This window comes from Poeciliopsis prolifica, unplaced genomic scaffold (assembly GCF_027474105.1).
Source record: "Poeciliopsis prolifica strain line A6 unplaced genomic scaffold, Auburn_PproV2 SCAFFOLD004, whole genome shotgun sequence".
Lineage (NCBI taxonomy): Eukaryota > Metazoa > Chordata > Actinopteri > Cyprinodontiformes > Poeciliidae > Poeciliopsis > Poeciliopsis prolifica.
The window spans coordinates 3,634,069-3,654,892 of record NW_026562379.1 but is presented as its reverse complement, the minus strand read 5'-3'; the positions used below and the strand labels follow the sequence as shown (position 1 = coordinate 3,654,892).

The 20,824-nt window shown below is 39.2% G+C and overlaps 1 protein-coding gene across 3 annotated transcripts; it reads right to left on the bottom strand.

The window, feature by feature from the left end:
• Positions 1-93: 93 nt before the first annotated feature.
• Positions 94-15,446, bottom strand: alkbh8 (alkB homolog 8, tRNA methyltransferase). Of its 3 annotated transcripts, XM_055028545.1 has the most exons (13): positions 15,238-15,446; positions 12,466-12,662; positions 11,539-11,672; positions 10,959-11,059; positions 10,246-10,368; positions 9,939-10,034; positions 9,561-9,665; positions 8,670-8,740; positions 6,022-6,128; positions 5,726-5,883; positions 4,833-5,104; positions 2,991-3,140; positions 94-2,667 (listed from the first exon to the last, which is right to left on the bottom strand). In XM_055028545.1, exons 2-13 carry the CDS (start codon positions 12,613-12,615, stop codon positions 2,077-2,079), a joined length of 2,058 nt encoding a protein of 685 aa, XP_054884520.1. In that variant the 5' UTR covers positions 12,616-12,662; positions 15,238-15,446; the 3' UTR covers positions 94-2,076. The 3 variants fall into 3 exon arrangements, with proteins under 3 accessions (XP_054884520.1, XP_054884519.1, XP_054884521.1); XM_055028544.1 differs by lacking the exon at positions 15,238-15,446 and having other exon boundaries at positions 12,466-12,767; XM_055028546.1 differs by lacking the exons at positions 2,991-3,140; positions 15,238-15,446 and having other exon boundaries at positions 12,466-12,769.
• Positions 15,447-20,824: the final 5,378 nt, after the last annotated feature.

Here is a 20,824-nt window from a genome sequence, read left to right as displayed (position 1 = left end):
TAATTTTTATAATAATCATTGGTGTGTTGATAAATAATACAATAAAAACAGCTAACCCACTTGACACTGCATTTCAGCTTTCGAAACATTCTTATTTAATACATACATGGACAAACATGTTGGCGCCTCCCTGTTAATGACCCAAAAGCTCACAGTGATAACTGAAATAACTTGAAAACAAAAACAACATTAGTTAACATTTTACTGAAAATTAGCAAATGAAAAGCAGACATTGCTACTAAGATGTGGTTCAACAGATTCATAAAAAAAAACACACAGAAAACTTTTCAGCAAAAGCAGTAGTACCCAAACCTTAATATTTTTGTTGATCAGCCTTGAGGCAATCACTGCAATCAAGCAATTTCTGTAACTGTCAGTGAGACTTCTGCACCTGTCAAACACAGGCTTTGTGGTGGACTCTTTGTGGACAAGCTGCTCCTGTTGTCTCATGTTTGAATGGTGCCTTGATGGTTCCTTCCACAAATGCTCTGGTGGATATCTTTACAGATGGTCTTTTTTTAAATACATTTTAAATACCAAGGTGCAACAATGTATGTCATAAACACATTGCATGCGCCAGTAACTTCAAGATGTAAATAATAGTAATAAAATAACTAAATTACATCAACAAAGAACCCAAAATAAGGCTGGCTTTAATAGGCAAAATTTGTTAAAAAGTTGCATATTCATGTTACAATACTCAGACTGTGAACTGATCCGTAAGATACAATTTAAGATATTTTCTGAAAAGAAAAAGTAGATTTGACTTAATAAACATGAGCAGATCATCCAGAGCCAGAAGCACCACCATGTACTGCAGCCCTTTAACTGGAAAAGGTCTGGCAGAAAGTTTGTATGGCTTAGTTACAGCTCAGTGATTTCAGAGCAGACGCTGACCTCAAAGACAAATTAAAAGGGAGTGAGGTACAAAAAGTAATAATAATAAAGTTGAGAGAATTATTGAAAAGCCTGTGCACTATGAAGAATAATCAAGAGATTAAGCTAGTTTCTGCATGAGATCTTCCAGCGCAATAAAAGTCTTCTTGAATTAGTTCCAGTTATTGTCAGGTTTTAGCATAAAAGAACTCTTCAGGTCATATACCCTTAAACCTTTATAGTTCTGTTGTTTTCTGTCACTCTAAGCTCATGTAGACTTAATTACAGCCAGTAATCCTTGCAAATACAGATTCACATTCAGTCACTGGATTAGTCAGCCACCACGAGGATTCAATGACAGCAACGTTATTGCTGATAGCTTGAGAGATGTTCTGATTGCAAAAACAGTTTTTAAACAGTCCGAGGAGCATTTTGTACTTCTAAAATAGGAAGAAAGTAGCAGGATGGACAATTCTTTATGGAACTGACATTGAGTTTGTGGAATCTTCAGCACCTGCGTGTTCCTCTGAGCAATAAAATGGACTGGAGTCAAAACCTTGATGTTTTTTTAACAGGAAGGGTCAGAACAGATTGTGCCGCTAAGGAGTCTCATATCCTCTGGAGTGCACCTGAAGACCTTCTTTGACTCTGTGGTGGCATCAGCCATTGCCTATGATGTCTGGTGGAGCAGTAGCCTATCTACAGCCTAGAGGAAACTGTTAGATCAGCTCATAAGGAAGAACAGAATAAGAGAACTCCTACAGCGAGACTGTGCAAAGAAGAGCCATCGGAGATCTCCACAATGTTTACATCCCTGAAGTTATTGGCAGTTTTTCACTTCTTGTATTATCTTGTTTTTACACAAATATATTTTTTTCCTTTTTTAAACTATCTTACATAGTGGTTGCACGTTTCTATTCATCTGCCGTCTGTAAGTGTTTTGCCATTGTTACCTTAAGAGTCACATTAAATCCACATCAGATTACAAGATTTAAAGGCCATGAAGCATTCCTTGAAAACTTGTCTTTTATTGACAGGACAAATAAAACAGATGAGTATAAATTTCCCCAGAAGCAAATATTCAGCAAGATCCTCCTTTCACTTATTTAAAAGCTTCACAGATCATTTATCTGAGCTGATTAAGTCCCAAAATTGTTCAATTAAAAATTGTGTATGAGCACTTAAATTTAGTTTAAGATGTCATTCCTTCTGTAATATAACACACCAGTTTCCTTGGTCATGATAGCTGGTTTGCACTTTGACTCCGGCCACCTCAATGCAGAGCTGCTCCAGCTCCCCCTGCTGGAACACATGGTAATAGCGCTGAAAAACAGCGACTGAACTCCCACCAGGAACCTGAGAAGTGTCAACACTGGGACTGAGTTTAGAGTCTGGACTGTTTGTGGTGTGCAAACCAGAACTGAACTCTTCTTCCCCCCGTGTTTTCCTCCCTTTAAGGTGCCAGGGAACCAAAAGGTCCTGGGAATTAAAGGCTGTGCGGTTAGTGTGAACACTAAGCTTGCCTTCCGTCATTTTGCTGTCATCTTTTAAGCCTCCAGTATGGTTCTTGTCCAAATGGCTGGTGGTGAGGACTCTTGGCTCTTCATGCGGTTCCTGGCCCTCCTCTGGTCTGTCTTTACTTTTCTCTCTATTCTGCGGTTTGTTGTGGTCTTTAAGGTATTTAGATTTCTGCTTGTTGTACTCTTGCTCATAAGCCCAAACATAGATGAGCGCCTGACCTCCAGGTTTTAGAAGTCTGACCAGCTCCCTCACAGCTGCCAGCCGACGCTCCTGGAACACACAGGCATTTAAAGAGTTAACATTTCAAGAAGTGGGGGAAAAAGGTGAGTTGGTGAAGGATTGCAGTAGCAATTCAAAATTATTAGGCAATATTTGTCTATTGCCTTCTTTCCTCTCTTTCTCATCTGTGCTTCCAACATTTTGGGCAACATCATTGTCTCGTGACAAATATTACATTAGCAAAAATTCTCATGCAGAATGTCAAAAGTATTTCAGTGGGATAACTTTCTGGTTAGTACAGTTGTGCCGAATGCATTTTATTTGTTTGTGTTGATCATTTTCATACATGAAGGGCTTGAATGTGCTGCCCATACCCGTGTGGAAAAATGGTGTATAACAGCGATAGAGATGCAGGCGTCACATGACTCTGTTCGAAGGGGGACACTCAGAGCATCGGATACAAACGCGTTGAATCCTCTCTCTGCACAAATTTGGACCAGAGCGCTGCTGCGGTCACATCCCACCTGAGATCAGACAAACCCAAGGAGAGTAATGAGCTCAGAGCGCAAGGTTTAAGCATGCCATGTACGTAATAAAAACACTAGAAAGATGGAGGACCTGAGGAAGTAGGGATTAAGATGAGAGAAAGTAAAGAGAGCTAGAATGAAATTGAAAAGGAGAACAAAGTCTGGCTAGACAGTTCTGATAAAATATATGTATATTTTTTGTAATTATTTTTTTTATTTAGAAAGACAGATTTACAGTTCTGATAATATTTTAAAACAAAAGTAAATTCAATCAGGCTTTATGTGGCCTTCTCCAAAAAGAAACAAGGTGAGAAAATGTTTACTACAGACATGCACAAGCGCAGCCATTTTTCTTTCTATTAAATTTGAAAGTGTTTATGGTTTCAAACTGCAGAGCAGAAGACAGGAGGGCTGAGCTGAAAAGAAGAAGAAGACTGAATCAAACTCAGAAAATTGGTGTGCGACCTGCATAATCACAATGTTCTCACTGATGATTTATTACAGCTACGGTCTGAGTCAAGATAAGCCGCTTACACGCTTCTCCTAAATCCCCAAACATGAATATCCTCGTGTGCATACGTAAACAGAAAATTTGGATATTACCATGGAAACGGAGCGAATGTGAAGGATGGCATCCTGCAGAGACTGGAGCAAGAACATTGATCTCGTCCTTTGCTTTGTTGCACAAAGACCTATACATTTCACGCACTGAAGAGCAAAGTAAGATGTTCTATGTTACTGAAAGGTTTCCTCTACAGCTTGAACTTGAGACAGCTTTTCAGTTGTTTTTTTAGATCAACAGCAAAACACTGAAGTCAGATGAAGATTCCTGCTGACTTCTTAGAAGCACTTCCTAGGCCTCTTCTGCCGTGGAGCTAAAGAGTCACTGTGGGCTACTGAGTTTAGATAGGTGAGCAGAAATAATAAAAATATATATTTTATAAACCCTCATAAAACTAAAAAAGAAAATTACATACAGATTTTATTCTGATTTAAGATTCAATGCTCATTAAACTTTCCAAATGTTATTTTAAAAAAAAAATACAAATAAGTTCTGCAAGCTTAGTTAGATAGCTTACAGAATTAAACATAGATAAAACATCTGCGCGAAAACTAGAATTAACACAAATCACCAGCACTTATATCAGAAATATGAGGGTTTTGTCTGCCAACATATAAAAAAACTGAGCAAATGCCTATAGATAATATACTCAATGATGCAGCTCCACCCATGTGATTGACACACCAAATATACCAGCCAACCAAAAATTATCAAAATAACAAAATATTGAAAATAAAAATACGTAAAGCATGTGCCAATGCATAAGTAACATTTATTTTCAGGGAATCTCTTATACAGCCCTTTCTCCAGTCTCCATGTGGTGCCTGCCCAAAACAAACAATTTTGTTTTAAATTGTTTAAAACTAATTTAAAATAACAACCATCCTTAATAACATGTTTCAAGTTTCTCAGGAAAACAAGCTTTGTTTATGACTTCAATTATACTTTTGGCCAAGTTTAAAAAAATGGGCTGAAATCCTGACCCTGCTGCTACTTACTGGATATCTTCAAATTTCAGGATTTGTGCCTGCTTTCACATTTTTTCAATGACAACATAAATCTAAAGCAATAAAAAAGTTGTCCATTCAGGGGTCACAGACTGTTCTTTGAACTATGTGCATACCCACCGCGATCAGCTGCGAGTTGACTCCCAGGTACTTCCCGTTTCCACAGCCCACGTCGGCCAGCACGCTACCAGGCCGGAGCGAGGACAGGAAGTGGCAAACGCGGGGCCATGGAGTGTGGCGAGTGCTGCTGAAGTGAGAGGCTATGGCGTCATACACCCGGTGCACGTACGTCTCCTCCAAACGGGTTGCGTCAGTGTGGCAACTCGGAAGAGAGGGCTGAGTTGATGGGCATGGGAAGGATCCTCCCTGACTGTCACAGGCAGAGGGGAAGGCTGGAGTGGGGGGAACATGGAAGAGTCCTTTAAATCCAGATGATATTCAGCTACAGCTTCAAAAGAGCAATGTTGCATTAAGCTTAAATTTATAAAAAAAAGCTGTTATAATCTTTCAAATTTTGTGAATGAGAGACAACAAAGTCAGCCACTTTATTCAAATTTAATTTGTCACAATCCATGTGTGGAGGAACTTTATATTTCGCTATTCACAGAATCGATATCCATGAGAGTCTATTCTTAAATGACTTTGACCTCAATCCAGTGCAATATCGACACTAAATGCGAAGACATGCCGCACTTCTTAGATTTTGACTTGTGAAAACGTTTGAAACCCTTTTTCTTCACCCTTGTCAGGTACACAAAGCTTTAGGTTAATATGTCAGAAAACATTTAATGACGAATATGGAGGTCTGTGGTTGTAACTTGAAAATACACCAAAGTTTAAGTTGATAAATAATCACTTAAAGTATGTCACTGAATTTGTAATGAATCAACATGATAAAAGAGTTTAACCTTTTAAATTGAACATTTACTAACTTTGCTAAATTCTTAAAAAAAAAATTCTAGCTAGACATCATCTGTCTCAACAATGTCATCTCAGCAGTGTGCCAGCCTCACCACAGCGGGGTTCGTGTCTGACTTTGCGGAAAGTGAAGGAAGTGCGGGTGCCCCTCTTGCTCAAAGTGAGACCGCCGTGTGAACCGAGGTCGGGCTCAGAATGATCAGCCGACTGTGTCTCACAAGCTGGCACCAGGTCAAACTTCCGTGGGGTAATCCTAACAGAGAGAATTACCCAGAAACTTAAAAAAACCAGAAGGCACTGAAGTGATCAAGTGCAAGAAATTCAATTGTGGGAAGAAAAAGCAGGCACACTGAGAAACCAATGAGAAAAATAAAAACACCGTCCAGCTCACCCGTGTGTCCAGAGGTATCTGCTCTCCCCCTTCATCACCAGCAGGCTGCGTTCAGGCAACACAACAGGAACAACTCGGCCGTCTGGGTGACGAAACTCCATCACCGTCTGCATGAAGGGGCAAGGATGAACAAGAAGCAAGAAGTTTTTAACAGCTAAAAAAAAGCTATTGATCTAAAAAAAAAAATGTCACAAAAAAGGCGGGTAGACAAAGAATGCAACTCATGTCTTCATCATGCAGATTCAAAGCATCAGGCTGACATAAAGTCCAAATAAGTTAACTATTTTAAATATGTAGGATTTAAACCAGAAATGTGTCATTCATTCATATCAATAAACCAGACTTTATTTTTTAAAATATTTTTGATAACTTTACTAGACCACTGGACCGCTCCCTGACATGACATTATTTGCATGTTTTATACCGAATGTCCAACTATATTCCTATAAGCTCATATTAATTCCCCTAAAAATCCAACAATTTTGCAAGTTCACAAAGTTCCATTGATAATTTTCTTGTTGCTTCCTTTGCATTTTCTCAGAGGCTGTAAAACTGGTAAAAGAACTAAACCTTAGTTTTCCAAGGTACATTTATATTTATTTTGTAATGTTAAAATGAAAAGCAGCATATTTTTTATGTCTCTTGTTAGGAAATGTAAGCCAGGCACGTTGCAAACTGAATGTTTGAATAAAAACCCAACACCAGATTTTCTTTACCCACATGTCCTGCATATATCTGCTGAATTTGTCAGACCGCCATCAACAAATGTAGTTTATGTCTGCCCTCTGTTTTAACCAGCGAAGTCACCTTCATCCCCGCGCCTGTGTTTGATCCTAATGTTTCCGTACAGCACGCAACCGCTCGCGCTCTGCAGGGAAATTACATTCACACAACTTCAAACTGAATCTCTCCAACTTCTGACAGGAGGAAAATTGGATTCTGTGAAGTCATGGCGCGTGTGCGTGCGTGCATGTGTGTGTGTGTGGGTGGGCAAAACAGAGAAAGAAGGACATGGGTTTGCGTTTTCCTGTGAAAGAGCACGAGAGGCTCCAGCAAATGATCAGATCTTTCCCTCGGACCACAGCTGAACTCATTCCTTCTTCCCCCAGAGAGGCAAGAAAGGTCTGCACTGTTCTCATCTGAAAGAAAATTAGCCAATCATCGAAAGCGGTGGAATGTGACTGAGTCGATGCTGATGCTGGGAGGATATGCTTTTCGAGAGGACTACTCATCCTTCTCCCACAGTCTCAGATATGCAAGCACACAAGTTCCTATGTGACATTTAAACATATTTCATTGGGATTCTGTGTGACTGATTTTCACAAAGAAGTGCATAATTATGAAGCAGAAGGAAGTTGATATATTATGAGTAGAATTCTTTAAATTTGAAAAAAAAAATTAATACATGTGGCAGATGGTGTTCTGGTCACATGAGACACTTATCTGAAAACAACACGCGCTCTATGTCCACAGTAAAGCACAGTGGTGGCAGTATGCTACTTAGGAGATGCTTTTCTCCAGTAGGGAAAGGGTATCTGGTCATAGCCAAACTGAAAATGGATGGAGCTAACTATATGGAAACCTGCTAAGAGCCTGAAAGAGATGCTGATACCATAAGTTTTGATGTCAAAATGTCAGACTTTATCCAGTCGTTTATTATCATTTTAAAATGTAAAGCAGTAAGATGTTCCCAAAGTGGGAGGCTTCGATCATGCATGTTTCATGTTTCAAAGTGTCCTAGTCAAAGTCGAGACATAAATCTGACTGAAAACATCAGGAAAGAGTTAAGAAATGATGTTCACTGATAGTCTCCATCCAATCTGACGGAGCTCAAAAATGAAGTGGGTCTAATGTCAGACTGTGGATGTACAAAACAGGTTGAGACAAATTATGACTTTCATTTGGAAAGGCATTTTTAAAAGCCATGTCTAATTTTCCTTCTACTTCACAATTATTCACCACTTTATGGTGATTTATCACATAAAATGCTTAGATACAATCCTAGAATATCTATACATAAATAAACAAATGAATGAATAAATTCAATAATCATAATAAGAATTTTCTTTGAGACCAAAACTTTCATTTTCTATTCAGAGGGGTTCTCCCTCTATAATATATCAATAATATGGAGTGGCCCAAATCCACAGCCCTGCAGCCACATAAAGTCTGCCTATCTGGTTATGACATTGTAACAGATGAGACCAACCACTAATAGATTAGCCACTATCACTCAAACAAGAGGGGTCAGTTGGGAGTCAATGTGCCAGAGACAAACCCACACACAAAAGAAAAATCAATGCATCCTCTAAAATATGATCCATTCTTGCAACCATTAAGAAAAGCTTGCAGAAAGCAAGTCATGAACCATGTTGGCAGAAAGCCACAAAAACTACGATGGCGAGTAAAAAGAACGAGACGGAGTAAGATGAACAAAATGTTCTCAGCAGAATCAGAAGGAAATGATCTAAGAATCAACAGCAGCAGTCTGGTTAAGGAGCTGCTGTTTCATTCATGTCATTATCCCTGGAAACTGATGACATCAAAATTAGACCTACATCTTAGAGTTTAAAGCTCTTCAAATAGATCACTGCACAAGCTGATTATCACAGGTCACAAAGGGGATTATTAAAACACAAGTGATTTACCTTTGCCCCAAGACTCAGTGATAGGATGGTGTCCTCAAAGGCAGAGTGGGTGTCAACGTGAGGGGGGATACCTGAAAATGACACAAATATGACAGACTTGAAAAGTGAAATGAATCCAGAACATTTGAATGAAATCTGGTATGAGAAAATCCAGGTGTTGTAGACATTTCAGGCTAACAAGAGACAATTTCTCAACCTTTAGGACCTGCATTAAAGAGCTCGGGATCCAAAGAGGAGAAACTACATTGGCCTGTTAAAGAGAATCTGCTGCCACCTGGTGGTAAATAAAACAACATGTGTTTTGTGCTAATTTGATAGAATTAATAGTTGCATAAATAAAGTAATGTGGAAAAAAATTAGGACATTCTACAGCAGCCTGCATGTAAAACATTGGCATAAAAGAATATTTAATTTAAATTTTACTAATACTTAAAAATTCAAACACCATTTCCTTCTATAAAACTGAAAGTTTCAAGAGGGAGTCAGAGCTTCATACAAAAGCAAGGAATTGTTTCAGAAGTATGACAAGTGTGTGAATTCACAATCAAATGTAAAACAAATAATGTTGTTTATTATGTCTTTTATTTTTAGATGTAAAGACTTCCGCAGTGAGAAGTACGTACACTCTGTTTTTATCTTTTATTTTTCTTGTCTGTTTCTTATTCAAATAGTGTCCGACACACATTCTCTGAATAAGAACAACTTTCTTAAAAAAATTAGGGAAAGATAGCAGCTATGAAACATAATATAAATCATGCTTAAATAAATAAGCATTAGCAAACTATGGCTTGCTAATGCAAGCCATAGCTGCTATTGATAAACTGAGCAATTGTTTGTTTACTGTGTAAAAAATATGACACCAAACATTAAGTGGAAACTGAACACACTCACCCTGTCCAGTCTCATACTGGTTAACAGTCAGCTGGTCAGGGAGGACGTTAATGTGTCCATCCCGCAGACATCGACGCAAAACAGGCAGACACTCCTCAGGAAGACCTGGACAGATAAACTATTTACACTGACATCTATCTGAGTCATTATAATGAGTATTATATAAAAGAAAAGACCTTTCATCAACTTCCTGAAATATAGAAGATGGGATGCAACAAAGGTAAAGTAACTAGAAGCCATACAAAACATGATAATCAATTATATTAAACTGTTATATTAAACTGCTGGATACTTCACTAAGTCTAATCCATCCGAAAAATGGATCAACACTCCTTCTTTATGCTTTACAGAAAGTATTATATGGATTAAAATGATTACCTGCAGGTAAAGGTTTGTCCTTGTCCACATTGTTGTTGTCGTAGCGAAATTCAAAGCCATAATGCTTCACTCTCCTGTGTTTCAAAGCTTTCTGAGCTGAACAAACAAAGCATCAAAATCTTCGATTAAAATCGATCAAAATAACATGTGACCCTACGCCAGAATCTGAACAAACTTTACAAAAGTTATGCATAGCTATTTAACACTCAATAAGGTAAAGGAGCTATATTTTTCCTACTTGCAGCACTGATCTTGTTCTAAGTTTTTAAAGAGTTAAGGTTTGTGAAAGAGCAGCGCGCTTCATTACCTTGGTTAGAGGTTGACCAGTCCACAGCAGCGAGGAGCAGAGCCTCCTCCTCTGGAGACACAAAATCCTTCACTAGGGCTAATCCTTCAGGAAACTCAACCAACACTTCCTCTTTATGCTTTACTGCAAACACATATAAGTAACACATACAGTGAAGTTATAGACATAGGCTGCAAAATCAGATTGCCTAAAAGAGATGATTTCCAGAGACTCCTTATCTACTCCGAGTCATCCCTTATTTCTTTGCATTTTTCTCCTGAGTCAAACTTTCTTACTACAAAGCAGTTTCTTCAAGCTAATGAGAGTACATTAAAGGTTTTCTTTGGACTTTAGGTAGTTCTATGCCAAGTAGCAACATAAAAAATTAGGAAATCTAACAATCAAGGGTGAAAAGAAAACCAGACAGTGCGAAAAAAAAAAAAAAAAAAAAAGAGCAATAGCAAGTCATGTTTTCAAGAAACAGGTGTAGCACAGCACACACCTGACAAAGGGTTGTCATCCTTCAGATGATCATCTGCTTAATACCAGCATTTTTAGCAAATGACTGTACTCCTAAAAATAGTTATCAGGTTTTAGGAGCACTGAAAAACATAAAATGTAGGACTGACTGCCTTCTCAAAAGTGAAACAGAAGGATTACTCAAGGCTTTTTCACAATACTGTGCATCTGAGCTACATGTAGCTACATATGTGACACTATCAGAAAATATGTACCTGAGTCAACATAACTGAGATAGAGAGTAACGCTGTTCTCCCCAGACTCGAGCTTCTGCCCATTAAGTTGGGTGTGAGCTTTCTGAGCGTCATCTTCTGATCTGGAAGAGACAAGGACAATAAAACAAAAGAAACCAAGAAAACATTTGGGTTAAAGAGTCAATTTATTTAAATCAGACAGGATTTGGTAGACCTGATCAACAGCAAAGATATCAAACATGAAAAAAACTGACTACATATAACATTTTCAAGAAACCGGTTAGAGTTGATGGTCACAATAGGTTATAATACATTTGTAAAACAAGTTGACACTTGGAAATAAAATCATATGCTTTAATTTTAGCTTTTGTTGGATATATCTCAGTATTTAGTATTTGGTTGCTGTTTTTGTTTTTTCTCCAGTTTTGTGTTTTTAACAATTCATGTTCAATTTTTTTAACTTAGTCAGGAAACTTTCATGAAAAGCTTGAGCTGGTTTCCAAGCTTTGATGAAGCCGTTGCTTCTTTTCAGCTTTAGATAACTTCTTCGCTGGAACATATTGCTTTAATGATAAGCAGCAGATTCTTGCTGCGGTGATACCTGTACGTGACAAAGGCGTAGGGCTTCTGAGGAGGCATAAACAGACTTTCCACGTCTCCAAACTGCTTCATTGTGGCAGAGAGGTCCTCGCGGCTGACACCGTTCCCCAAGCCTCCGTTAGCCACCACCAAATTCTGCAGGCAGGACAGAAGAAGAGGATCAGCAAGTTTTCAGCTGCCCAGTGAGCTGAATATTTTACACATTTGTCCACATAATGTACTCATTGGCTCCAAGTTGATTAGGCTTTCATTGGAGAATGGCTTACTTGAAGGTTACCAAAGGTTAGACTATTTCAGCAAGAATTACTCAGAATCCCCAAAGTGCATCGCACAAAGAATATTAATTGTGTGTTTCATATTGATGCTCAAGTCACTGATTTTACCTGTATTTTACAAGCTGCAAAGGGCCAGCCAGAGCTTCCAAATAATACACGTTTTGCTTATTAAGTTCTGCCTTAATAAGCAATAACATTTTAATTCTATCAAAAAAATATCATGGAAGGAAACAGATTGAACTCTCCTTAAGAGAGAGATGTATTAATCTTAAACCACCATAATGGAAAAGACCAAACAAAGGCCACAATGTAATTTTATCCTACAAATACGACGGTGTTTACTGACTTCTTGATCTCTTCTGCAAAAAAAGGCTTTTTTATTTTTAACAGAATGGGTTTTGGTTGAATATTTGAGCAGCTGTTCAGAAGCAGTTGTTTAATTGAACAGTTTTTGATTCAAAGCAGAGACAAAGGTAAAAAAAAAGTCTAGCATTTTAAAAGGGCACTTCCAGCTTTTACACATAATGATTGGGCTGCATATCGGTATTAATTTAAATCTTTTAATAAGCTACTTTTACAAATGCTAATGCATAAAACCTAATCCGCCCTTCGTGTGAAAGTAATGATTTCTCTTTGAGTGTTTTTTTTCTCACCTTGGTGGGTTGCGACGCTGTCCTGATGCCTTCATGCTTCAGTAAAGTGTGACTGGCCTTCAGCTGTTTTCTCAGCACTTTCTTGTCTTCTTTGCTTCTTCTGGCAGCGGCTTTCACGTTGTTTACCACTGAACAGTCCATGAGTCGCATTGCTAATCTGCCCGGGTACAACTAGCACCCTCAAACTATGGTTCCGCCTGTGATATGCGGTAGTTGAGAGGAACCAAATAAAATGCGAAAACGTTAAACTTTAAAATCCCTCGTCCTGGAGCAGAACTCAATACATTTTAATAGTTGAAAACAAATAAAGGAATACTGAGAATATATATTATGACAGTTAACTATAAGCATTCAAATAAATAATTATAAAAGTATCAATAAATTGGATTAAAAATTATTTTTACATATTTTCCAACTCAATTGAAATTTGTCCCAAGTTTTTGTCAACATCGTCAGACATAAAAATAATGTAAAAAATCAGGTATTATTGGGGAGCATCCAAACTTCTGAGGACCAAATGACGTCTTCCTTTCTTTTCCTTTGCTAAGAGAGCTAGTCGGCCTCTTTAGAGCCCCCGAAGGTGTGAAAATGACCTCAGCAAAGTACATGGACTTTCTGGCTGATCACTTTCTTTCATGGTTCAAAAAGAAGAGCTGTATCTTCAGTATCAAAATCATCTTCATGCATGACAATGCACCATCTCATGTTGCAAGGAATACCACTGTTTTTGACTGCTATGGGCATAAAAGGGGAGAAACTCATGGTGTGGTCACCATCCTCCTCTGACCTCAACCCTATTGAAAACCTTTGGAGTTTCCTCAAGCGGAAGATCTGAGGGTGGGATGCAGTTCATATCAAAACAGCAGCTCTGGGAAGGTTTTCTGACCCCCTGCAAAGAAATTCAAGCAGAAACTATCCACAAACTCACAAGTTCAATGGATGCAAGAATTGTGCAGGTGACGTCAAAGAAGAAGTCCCATGTTAACATGTAACTTGGTCTGTTAAGATGTTTTTGAGATAGCTTTTGATTTTAGTACATGTGACCACTTAATGCTGCACATTCAAAGAATAACCGTTTGCAGTTCTTTATAACCTTCATGTTGTTTTTTGTTTTAAATAATATTCATTTTGTTTCTTGAGAACCATTTGTCTGTAAAGCGGAGTAAAATTATCACTGATAGAGTCATTAAAAAAAATTATTTTAGATTTATTTTTGTCAGATAGTGATAACAAAGTTCTGGGTCAGGTCCATTAAAAAAGTAATTAAAAATTAAAGCTGCAAGCAGCCTCGAACGGCCCTCGCAGCCAAGCGCCGCTCCGGCCTATTGCCACCGCGGGGTACGAGCAACCACGCCTCACCACCACAGCTCTCACGCAGTTTTCAGCCCGCACCGCGGAAGCTGTTGCTCAGTTTCCATCAACGCTGCGCACGTGCTAAGACAGAAGTTGTTGCGCAGTTTCCGCGCCCCGTCCACCAGGCGGTACGCATCTATGCGTTCGGCGGCTATCCTTCACGATGCAAAAAAATGTGGTATAGATTCATTGGTTTAGCGAGGAAATATAGCTGGCGGATTAATGTAGGGGCGCAGTGGAGTCAAAATACATTTCAATGCTGTTTTGCTGTTTAGAGGTCAACAAAGGTCATACGTATCCAATTTGGCGCCAGTCCGATGATCCATGTGTCATTTAGAGCCGATCATATGCACGTGGCGAAGTAATGCATTTCGTCATTTCTACACCCCAATGCGGTTCGGTCAGCAGCCAGCATTCATAGAGTTCATCATGTTATCGTTTTTTAGTCAGTATTCACATGATGAAACCCATATAAATTATAGAATAACAGTAAAACATACAGCAGAAAAAACATGTGACTGCCTCTTAAAAGTGGGCGGGGCTACAGTGAGGTCATCAAGTGACCATGGAAATGTGTTCAGGGCTGTTCTCTAGAAAGACAGAGGAAGTTTGATGATGCAGCTGTGATCTTGCATTTGGAAGTCATTTAATGTTGATGTTTCATGGTAAATAGTGAAATTTTACACTAAGCCACACCCACATGCTTGATGTTAACTACAACTGAGATCTAAATGCAGTGCAACTTTAACGTTATCGTGAAATGAGCCAGGAAAATGGTGAAGGTTAAGATGTATCAGTTTAATAAACCGCATGCTGCTCTTTTTTCCACTTTCAGAAACTATGACTGCTATAAAAGACAAAGTCGTACTTAAGACAAATAAAACAATACTATGTACTTTGTTTAAGTTTTCATGGATTTCCAAGCCATCCTCAATTAAGACAGCTTGTAAATATTCGTTGCTACAAGTTAAAGCTACCACTTCAAGCTAACGCCGTACACACCGCTCTAAACACCGTCTTAATGAGCCCTTCACAACAAGCATGCAAAAGTAATAAAACGAAATAACACAGAAATCTTAAGCAACACGGCCATATTTTTCTAAAAGTAATAACTCTGAATCTGAACAGTCAGCTGAAGTAGAACTCCGATACCAGAGTAAGCTCTGTGCTCGTTTTTCTTCGTCATACTTCAAGCAAAAACTGAACTGTAATCTGCCCCCCCCCTCCCCGCTGCTTTATTGTCGTTAACGATAAACACACGTAATATGCTTGAAATAAGGCACAAACAGTGTCCGTTAGAATGGCTGAGAAATCTTTAGATAATTAAATAGCAGATTTTTACAAGAAAAATGTCCGAAAAATCCCTGCTAGCACAAGCTAGGAGGCTTGTGCTAGCAGTTTAAAGAAAATAAAACTCACCTTCATATCTGTGAATGTATAACGAGGCGAACATCTTAAAACTTTTCTCCGGCTTACTTGTTTGGGCTTCGGATCGACGTACATTATTAATTGTTACCTTGGAAAAACATTTGAGCCATAACGCGGAAGCTGAGGTGCAAAGAGCCCATTAAACTGCTCCAACTCCGGTCCAACAGAGCCTTCTTGCTCAAAAGCGTGGTTCGGATTAGCAACTCCAAAATCCAAGCAAAATGTTGAGCGTAGTCCAGTTCTGTGGCTCCAAAAAGCAGGCAAAATGTTCAGGAAAACTTTGCAGCTCCAGCTGTCGCCGGCTGACTGTTATCACGTAGCGTCAATCTGTTTTCTCATTGATGGAGTACCACTGCCTCCTGCTGGTGCAATACTGGTATTGCACCAGCAGTACCAGTATTTTGTCACAAGGGGCCAGTAGTACTCCATCAACACTGACCCCAGTGTGTTCTTACTTCGCTGTGTCATAAGTTTTGCTGAATGACTTTTTTTGTATTATTTCTAGCAAAAATGAATGAATGTTTGTACTTTAACCCACAAAATAAACTTATATATATATAAAAAGTTATAATAATGTATATTTAAATAATTAATAACAACATAACCTATGGGCTGCTGTTTTCTAGGGGGCGCTATAGAGAAATTAGGCCACGCCCTACAAATATTGTGATGGATTCTAGTCGGGGAGTGGATAAATATTCATCCTTGTGAGTTTGCAGCAGCTGAGCCCGAAAATGTGGTATTGAGAGCCAAACGTATGGCGATGGCGTTACAGGTCACTTCGCCACGCCGCCATGCCCACCTGCTCTATCGAAGCTGGTCGGGGTTGGAATCCTCAATACACCAACATGTCTTCTGTGTCTGGGCACAGTTTCATGTTGATGAGGTCAAAGGGGTCAGATAGCGAAGGTTCACAGTAAAACATTACACTTCCTGTTCTCAGGGGGCGTGGCCTAAGTGATGTCATCATTCGACCATAGGGTATTCTAGGAGACCCGATGATGATCAATCACTCAAACTTTGGTTCCTCTGTGAGTTTCTGTGTAGGAGATATAGCAGTTTATTTTTTATGGGGAGTAGGTGAACTTTGACCCCTGCTAACCCCCCTTCAGCATACTCAAAAACTCACCGTTTTGATAACTTTAGATGGGACATGCCTTATGAACAGACTGACGGAGTTTGAAGCCGATCAATGAAAATCCCTAGGAGGAGTTCGATGAAATAGGAAGGCTGTAAACGGCAAAAATGGGTCAAAATCCAAACTTCAATCCAAAATGGCTGACTTCCTGTGGGGTTTAGACCATGGCTCCAAGAGAGTTTTTTGTAAGTCCTGACAAGGTACACACGTGTACAAAGTTTCGTAATTGTAGGTTAAAGCATGGCTTGGGGCTGATCATTTAAAGTGTTCTAGGGGGCGCTATAGAGAAATTAGGCCACACCCACCAAATATTGTGATGGATTCCTGTCGGGGAGTAGATGAGGGTCCATCTTTGTGAAATTGGAGCAGCTGTGCCCAAAAATGTGGAATTGAGAGCCAAACGTATGGCGATGGCGTTACAGGTCACTTCGCCACGCCGCCACGCCCACCTGCTCCATCGAAGCTGGTCGGGGTTGGAATCCTCAATACACCAACATGTCTTCTGTGTCTGGGCACAGTTTCATGTTGATGAGGTCAAAGGGGTCAGATAGCGACAGTTCACAGTAAAACATTACACTTCCTGTTCTCAGGGGGCGTGGCCTAAGTGATGTCATCATTCGACCATAGGGTATTGTAGGGCAGCCGATGATGATCAATCACAGTAACTTTGGTGCCTCTGTGAGTTTCTGTGTAGGAGATATAGCAGTTTATTTTTTTACGGCGAGTAGGTGAACTTTGACCCCTGCTAACCCCCCTTCAGCATACTCAAAAACTCACCGTTTTGATAACTTTAGATGGGACATGCCTTATGAACAGACTGACCGAGTTTGAAGCCGATCAATCAAAATCCCTAGGAGGAGTTCGATCAAATACGAAGGCTGTAAACGGCAAAAATGGGGTGAAAATTTGACCTTCAATCCAAAATGGCTGACTTCCTGTGATACTTGCACTATGACATTAATTGTAAATTTTGAGCATCTTGGGGAGCTCTACAAGTGTACCAAATTTCATGTCTCTACGATGAAGTAAGTGAATAGCAAAGGGTCCTTTGAAAATTTCTAGGTGGCGCTATTGAGCCATTTCTTGTGGAATTTTTGCGACGACTTTAAAATACGTAAATTTGAAACAGGCTTAAGGCCTCCGCCAAGTTTGGTGAGTTTTTGAATATGATAAAGCCCCAAAAAGCCAATTCATTTGGAGGGAGAATCGTAATAATAATAATAAGAAACAGTACAGAAACAATAGGCCTTCGCAGCGCTTAGCTGCTCGGGCCTAAAAATGTTGCAACTGGGAGTCTGCACCTTAGCATCTTTACATTTCCAACACATTATTTGTCATATTTGCATACATAAATTTGAGGAATAAAAAAAATATATAAAAAATTGGGAATATTTAAACTCATTTTGTCCCACTTCTCAAGAATCACTGAATTACAAACAGAGAGACAGAATTTGTACAGCTGCGTCTCCAGGGCTTACTGCTGAATGACCCTGAATGACAAGAATTCTGCCATTCTTGAATGATTAGAACATGCTGTATTTTTGCATTTTTGTTGTAGAATATTGTTTGTGCTGATAAAAGTGTTTGTCTTGTGTTTGTAGCAAAAACTATATAAATATGTAAAAAATAAAAATAAAAAATGAAGGCAAAGAGCAAATTGTTCAAACATATTCTGGTCAAAGGCAGCTCAACAACACCATTTATTAATATCACCAAAAAAATAGCTGTTCAACAATAAAGGTTGCTGCAGGTTTCTCACTTCACCAAGAATATAACCATTTCTAAACTTGCAGATGCCCTTACATATAAGATAAATGATCATTCTTGATTGTAGTCAAATCACAAAACTTTACATGACCTGATGAGATGAGCTTCTCAGCAAGAGTGGTGACTCTGGGATCCCTTTTGGCATTAAAAAGAATTACTTCATGAGTCTTTCACTTGTGGACATTGGTCCATCTTTGTGTCCAAATACATGAATAGATCGGGGTTAGTTGTGTAACCAAGCCGTCACCTGTCCAGAGTCATCTCATGTGCCGGGCGGTGAGAGCCCTTCGCTGATGAAACAGCTCACTCTGTTTAATCTGCAAAACAACAGCTGGTATGAGGGGAGACCACCCAAATTCCCTCTCGAACACAATAACAATACTCTGCATATCTTTTCTAAGCAGGCTAATAAAATTCTCTTTTGTTTATCTCCATTTGTTGACATTGTTGATCGTTACAGGAGTCAACAGGTGCAATCAACAAATCAGCAAACTCCAGCTCACTACATTTAGACGCATTTCACTTTATTTTTTATTAGAAAAATAAAGTGTGAAAAAAAGAGTTTGTATTTGCAAAATATGCCGAATGAATGTGTTTTGTCCGTTCCTTTAGTACTGACATCAGAGCAAGCTGATTAAAATAGTTGCTTTGCAGCGTTCAAGGGCAGCTTCATCTAAAGTCCCCACCGAGCTCTGAAAAAGCTGTGCAACAGGGAGAAGTGGAGTGAAATCCTTTGCATAAGCTGATGTGTGTCATCACCTACTGGAATTCAAGGTCAGCAGCCAACCAGGCATATTTGCATCATAACTGGCTTGGCCTGCAGAACAAAGATGGACAGACGAAGAAACCAGATACTCTCTTTTAAAATTGTAAGCATGATCTGACTCTCTTCAATGACTGACTGTAGGAAGAGATCAACATAAAGAGTAAAAAAAAGCAAAAAACAAAACCAAAACAAATGAAATGTTGAAATAAGTTGATAGAGAAAGGAAGTGAAAGCAGGGATGTGATTCTGAAGATGATGTGATTTGTGGCACTTTGTTTCCATTGGTAACTTTTTGGGATTTCAGATACAGATACTTCTGTTTAATGGACAGTTATGTTGTATGAGACATACATACACACACACACTTTAAGTGACCTACACTGCATGGAATGGTGTCTATGAGGTTGATGCTCTCCATCGCGCCACTGATTTAGACGGTAACTCTGCCAGCTCACGTCTGTCTTAGCTACGTTCGCACCTGTCACAGTGGGTGCCCACTCCACTTTATTCAATCACCTTAGCACCGGATATCCATGACAATGGGAATCCCTGGGTCGCATGCTGTAGTTATCGGTGTGGGGCTGGAAGAACAGCAGCAGGATAACGTTACATTTATTTTCATCCGCTAAATCCTCTGGGAATGACCTTGGTATTCTTTGATGGACGAGATCAAGGCAGCTGAGCCGGCGCCTTGTCCTGGTGTGCCCCTTCTGCGAGCAGAAAATGGTGACCGTTGAGTGTTAACACTCGTTCAGAGATAATATGGTTGTTAGCAGCTGTTGAGTGTGAGATGAGCCAAGAGGTTTGTTGTGGTAAACTGTCAAAGCTCAAGTATAACAGAGGAGGCAATTTAAGGATGCAAAGGGAGGAGGCAGCCTCCACAAATGAATTTCATTGAAATGTCAACTTTAATCGCTTGATCAAAAATAACATTTCCATGCATTGAGCATTTAAAAAAGCATCTGAACTTTTTACTTGTGCTGGTTGTTTTGTACATCCTTTTTTGGCTATCTGTCAAGGAGTATTTTCTCAGTTTGTAACTGGTTCAGATATTTTCTTTCACTCCTTCAAGTTTCTAAGCCAAATAAGATCAAAGTTGCTACTTACTTTTAACACTTTACTGATTCATCCAACAGTTTGAAAAGTAAAATGTCATGAGAAAGCTAAATTAAAAATTTAGGTAATAAGGCTTCACATTCTTTTTATTTGTCTTTTCTAATAATCACCCTTGGTGAAAATGTTGTGTTGAATAGCTGTTGTTATTCAGTGATTTGTGACTTCAGAAGTCAGATGGAAGTTATGATTGTCAGAAGGTGTACACCCACACTTTCCAGATTTTTATTTGCAAATAATCTTTAAAATGAATCAGAACTTTGCCCGGTTGTAGACTGGCATGGTATGCAGCTTGTACCTCTACTTGACCCAACGCCCCAAGAAGTCTATTCACACAAAAGCACAACACAAGCTTCCAATTTTTTATTGTAAAAAGTGTTGTCCACCATGTATGATTTACACAACTTGCTGGTGCATTGTTCAAAATCACCAAAATAATCATTTCCAATTGTGGTTTAAATTCACTAAGTGTGAAGAAGTTTGTTGGGCAAGAATGCGTCCACGAGGCACCTCGTGTTTTTTTTTGGAGCCGTTGCTCTATTCTCCTCTCCTCAGAGAATGGGTCTGACCTACATACTGTTACACTTTCCAATATTCATCAGACATCATCAGATTGTGTTTGGAACAACTGCGACCCACCAAGTATCTTCAGCAAGGCTGCCAAAATAGCCCTCCTCTGTTGTGTGTGGAAGGAAAGGGAGACTCTGTAAGGTTGTAGATGGAAAATAGTCCAGTGGACGATACTGTGGAAAATAACAGCCTCTGTTGGTCTTTTAGTTGGTGTGTGACATCAG

Excerpts from the sequence above, each read along its gene's own strand:
- alkbh8 (XM_055028545.1), bottom strand. The coding sequence starts at position 12,615 with ATGCGACTCATGGACTGTTCAGTGGTAAACAACGTGAAAGCCGCTGCC. Across the intron at positions 3,141-4,832 it reads TCAACTCGCAGCTGATCGCG|GTGGGATGTGACCGCAGCAG; the intron begins GTGGGTATGCAC and ends GTCTGATCTCAG. Across the intron at positions 2,668-2,990 it reads TACACCATTTTTCCACACGG|GAGCGTCGGCTGGCAGCTGT; the intron begins GTATGGGCAGCA and ends TGTGTGTTCCAG.